This window comes from Etheostoma spectabile, chromosome 1 (genome assembly GCF_008692095.1).
Source record: "Etheostoma spectabile isolate EspeVRDwgs_2016 chromosome 1, UIUC_Espe_1.0, whole genome shotgun sequence".
Lineage (NCBI taxonomy): Eukaryota > Metazoa > Chordata > Actinopteri > Perciformes > Percidae > Etheostoma > Etheostoma spectabile.
Genome location: NC_045733.1, coordinates 30,035,122 through 30,039,824, shown reverse-complemented (window position 1 = coordinate 30,039,824; position 4,703 = coordinate 30,035,122). Strand labels below are relative to the sequence as shown.

At 42.3% G+C, this 4,703-nt stretch overlaps 1 protein-coding gene across 7 annotated transcripts in view; it reads left to right on the top strand.

Annotated features, from left to right (window-relative positions):
* Positions 1-4,703, top strand: part of samd4a (sterile alpha motif domain containing 4A) — a 55,329-nt gene that overhangs the window by 34,610 nt on the left and 16,016 nt on the right. For 3 of the 7 annotated variants that reach the window (XR_004331440.1, XM_032512085.1, XM_032512072.1), the window contains exons 4-5: positions 1,822-2,109; positions 3,952-4,061. Coding sequence is in view for 6 of the 7 variants with exons in the window: in XM_032512085.1 (XP_032367976.1) it covers positions 1,822-2,109; positions 3,952-4,061 (398 nt within the window). In the remaining variant the exon portion in view is untranslated. The remainder of the gene's footprint in view (positions 1-1,821; positions 2,110-3,951; positions 4,062-4,703) is intronic. The other 4 variants (XM_032512101.1, XM_032512093.1, XM_032512113.1 and 1 more) reach the window with 3 other exon arrangements.

Here is a 4,703-nt window from a genome sequence, read left to right as displayed (position 1 = left end):
ACACACACACACACACACACACACACACACACACACACACACACACACACACTGATCATCTGGTCATGAAGGTGATTACAGGAGTATAATTGTCCAGCTACATCAACCTGTGTGCCACTGACACCACATCCTCTTGCCCCCCACCCCACCCTTACTCTGTCGTAGTGCAAGCCACAGCAGCACATACCACCCATCCTATCCCTTCTAAGGCAGCCTTTGTGGGAGACTGTATTTAGGGAAAATGGCTAATATTTAAGGACTGGAACTTGTAATGGTAGCTGGGCACCTATTTTAAACGGGGCCCATGAAGTCCTATACATAGCGCCAACAGAAAGAGGACCGCATATAGGAGAGCCTGGGGTATTGGTGGCAGCTTACCCCGTCAGAGTGGCGACACAAAAAGCTATCTGGCTCTCCACCTTTTTATTCTGTTTACCTCCTTGAGCAGGATGGATCTGCGTTTTTAGAGCTGCTTTTATGGATTTCAAAATAGCGGGATTTCAGTTGTAACAGTTAACTTGGTGTGACCCCATTAAGCCTCCATCATGAGTTCATCCTGAGCACAGATTTTAATTATTAATACAGAAATGAGGTGAGAGAAGAAGCTGGAGAAAGGAAGCTTTATCATACAGGCAGATGTTTTGGTAATGGACTTATTCCATTGCTATTGGTACAGGGTAAAATAATTTGTAAAACATCAGTGATATATTTCATCCTAATCTGGGAGGTGTTAGGCACATAGTTTCAAAACCAACAAGAAAGGGAAGGAGCAAATTTTAGATTATAGACCAAGTGAATATATGTGAGTGAGTATGGCCTTTTTTCTTAGTTGCATTAGTGAAACTCAATAAATTAACTGTTGAGCATACATTTTCAGTAGTTATAGATGTAAGAATATCAGAAGGCTGTCCGTTTGAGAGAAGTAGTTGATTAAAGTCTGGATGGCAGCACTTGCCGACGAACAACATATCATGAAACGTTTTGTGTGTTCACTACCTGGCAGATGCAGCCTCTTTGCTCCAGCTGTCTCTAGTTCTCTCAAATACAGTGTTTAGAAGTTGCGCCGTTACTATATGCAAAACACAAAATGTGTTTTCGCACTGCTGTATAAAAGACAGGCATAGGTGGGTGAAGGGCAAACGTACAACAAGATGCATATCTACTTGTGTAGGTATATTTATTTCAACATAAACATGTCTCCTAAAAGATCTACATCCCTACTCATTACAAAATAAGCTAATTGAATAATGTCCCATCCCATTAAACTTAATTTAAACATTGTAGACCTCTCTCCCTCTGCACCGTAGTTGGTGCAAGACTGAGAACTGAGTCCCCTAGCAAGCAAGCTAACTTGCCAGTCGGTCCCAGCAGGCTGCTCGGTTCCTTTGCTCCCTCACCCCAGGGGGACTTCTTGCCAAGAGAATGGATGACAGCTAGCCATCTCCCGGTGTCTGCTGTCGTCTCGGTGGGGAGTGAAGCAGTGGGGCCACAGGCTCTGTGCTGTTTTGTTTGTATCATAGCAATGGTTTATCGGGTTTCTCTTTTTGAATGACAAGTAGATTACCGTTGTCTGCTGCCATGGAGAGTTATATCCTCTCACGCAGGCGCTGGACGTACATGCTCGTTGGCTATCACTGTAGTCTTGCGGTGTGTTCAAGTGCATCTTTTTTGGCCAAGACACAGGCGACTTGAGGAGATGTGAGGCGACGCCAGAGTTGGGCTTTGTCCCCACTAGTTGTTAGCTGTCTACTTGGTGTGTCAGCCCCTTTAGCTAAGCTCCATGTCACAGCCTGCACCTACCTGTCTTATTGTTGTCTGCAGTCCTGACGAGTGGAGGTGGCAGCCAGCAGCACAGTCCCCTGAAGCGCTCAGTGTCCCTCACGCCTCCCATGAGCGGCCCCAACAACCAGCCTCTGGGCCACGTCTGGCTGTCCCAGGAGGACCTACGGACCGCTAGAGGCCCGGCCCCAGACCACGCACCTCTCTCACCCCAGAGCAGCATTGCCTCCTCGGGCAGTGGAGGTAGTGAGCATCTGGAGGAGGCTGGTTTAGGAGGAGGTTCAGGTCTGCATCGCAGTTCCTTCCATGATGAGGGCAGTGGCATGAGGGGTGAGTAGTAAGGATGGGTGTACACTAAGGACAATTCAATTGAAAGTTAATTCCACTGACTGAGACACATGGTTGAAATGCCCATGCAGAGCAGGTTCAATCAAACTACTGTTGATCTTTTTAACTCCTTTTTGTTCAGACATACTTTCCCTTAAAAGATCTATCTATCGCGAAGTAGATGCTACATGTCGTCACTCCTTCATCGTCTTATTTCATAGTGTTGAAACAAAGTTATTACAATTTATGACAATGAAGTAATGTCTTTGCAGTTTAACATTAAAAACATTACCTAAACTTGGTACTGTAAAAAAAAGTATTAAAATGACTTAATTTGAACTGCTCCATGCAGATACAATGTTCTGTTATGGTAAGATAGCGGCAGGCAGCGCAGTCTAGAGAGCAATGGATCATGTTACAGGAGACAAATGTTAACATCATTTGGTGTAAATATTGTAACATTTATATCAAACCCTTTGTTTTATACTGCTAAATGAACTATGAGGTGGAGCTGAAGGGTTTTATTAAGGCATGAAAAGGCATATCAAGATGCTGATTAGACAGCATCATTATTGCACAGGTGTGCCTTAGGGTAAGGGTTCATCTCTTTCTCTCTCTCTGTGTGTGTATCATTCTCTCTCTCTCTCTCTCTCTCTCTCTCTGTGTCTCTCTCTCTCTTGAGTGGGCAAATGCTTCCATTTGATGGCGCCTGGCACTTTGGAGAAGTGTTCTCTTCACAGATGAAGCCTAACCCTAACACCAGATACTGACAGGTTTTCAGACCCCCCCCAATACAGTAAATATGCACATTTTAGAGGGGCCTTTTATTGTGGCCAGCCTAAGGCACACCTGTGAGGTGGATGAAGTATCTCGGCAAAGGAGAAGTGCTCACTAACACAGATTTAGACAGATTTGTGAACAATCTAAAGAGAGAAATAATTCTTTTGTGTATATTGAAAAAGTCTTAGATCTTTGCGTTCAGCTCATAAAAAATGGGGGCAAAAACAAAAGTGTTTCGTTTATAATTTAGTGTATCGTAGTTCCTGGTTGCATAGTCATAAAAGTCTGTTTGCTCTCTGAGCTTTTGCACATGTGTCATCATAAGTCCTCATCATCAATATAGAGCGGCAGAATTAGCCTACAACGAAAACGTGGGGTTTGTCTGAGTTTTAGAAAAGGGACTGCTTATTAGAAACAAGTTTGTCTCACAATGCCAGACCTTACTCCACACATGCATTCTGGTATAGGAGAACAAAACACTCTACACCAATCACAATTGTCTTGGGAAGGAATTTGGAACATTTGCACCCCCTTCAAAAGAAAAACACCACATACAATATTAAATAGGGGTGCGAAAAATAATCAATTCTCAGATGCATCGTGATTCTCTCTAGAACGAGTCAATGTTCAGTTCTGATCTTTTTTCAATCCCAAAAATTGCTCCAAAAATGTCCCAGTTTTAGTAAACATCTTTTTAAATCTTTACAATTATTCCCCAAAAGAACCATGCGGGGCTGCCTTATCTAAATTTTCTTAATAAGTTGCCATTTTCAACGTGTAGCTCGCTAGTTCAAAGTTGTATCCTGAAGCAGACGGAGTTTGAAAAACGCCAAAACACACCGAGATTAGAAGGTGAAGGGCATCCGGCACATGAGCCACGCACGGCATCTCAGGCAGTTATCCTGAAAATGTGACGTTGATCCAGACTAGAAACAAGCAAACCAGCACCAAGCCACTAATGTAATATGTATTTATTTATTTATTTATTTATTGTGTATATTTGTACTGGTAACAAAGAAAAGAAATGTAAGTTGTCTGCAGCAATGATAATCTACCCCCCCACAGATGTTCCTGCGTGGCTGAAGAGTCTCCGTCTCCATAAGTACGCCGCTCTCTTCGCCACAATGACCTACGATGAGATGATGTCACTGACCGAAGAACAGCTAGAGGCACAGGTTTTTATATATATATACACACAAACACACATAGACAGAGTTAGTTTCAATTGAATTTATAATAATAAAAAAGAACAAGAACTTTACATGGAAAAAGTTGTAGTTGTGATTCATGAGAGGAATAAGAGCAGAAACATTTCAGCACTATGTACTTTTACTAAATAAAAAGAAATTTCTCTATGTTATTGACCACTTTTAATCAATCCTAGTTTTAAAAAGGGATGTAATTCTGTAACTAGTTTTCATCAGGTTGATAACGTTGGACTAAATTGTACAAGGCTGATGTAGACATTGCTGTATTTGTACTCTGAGTTTATTTTGAAATGGAGGATGTTGCTAAAATTAACACAGCTCACCGGGAAGCTGTATACTTCCTCCAGGTGCTGCTAACTCTTTTTGTCTGGCCCGAACATAATGCACAGCTACACAGAGACATGCTGAACTTTGATTAAGATGTGTGACAATACATTTGGTATACTGCTATTGGCTTGATCTGGGAACATCTGGATTGTCAGTGTATCAGTTCTTCATGGGACATATAAGAAGCTGCATTAGCCTCAACTGAAATTAATTTGCTGTAATCAGTTTTAGCTCTTTCTGCTGTTCCAACCAAAGATGAGCAGATTAGTTCCCCCCCCCCCC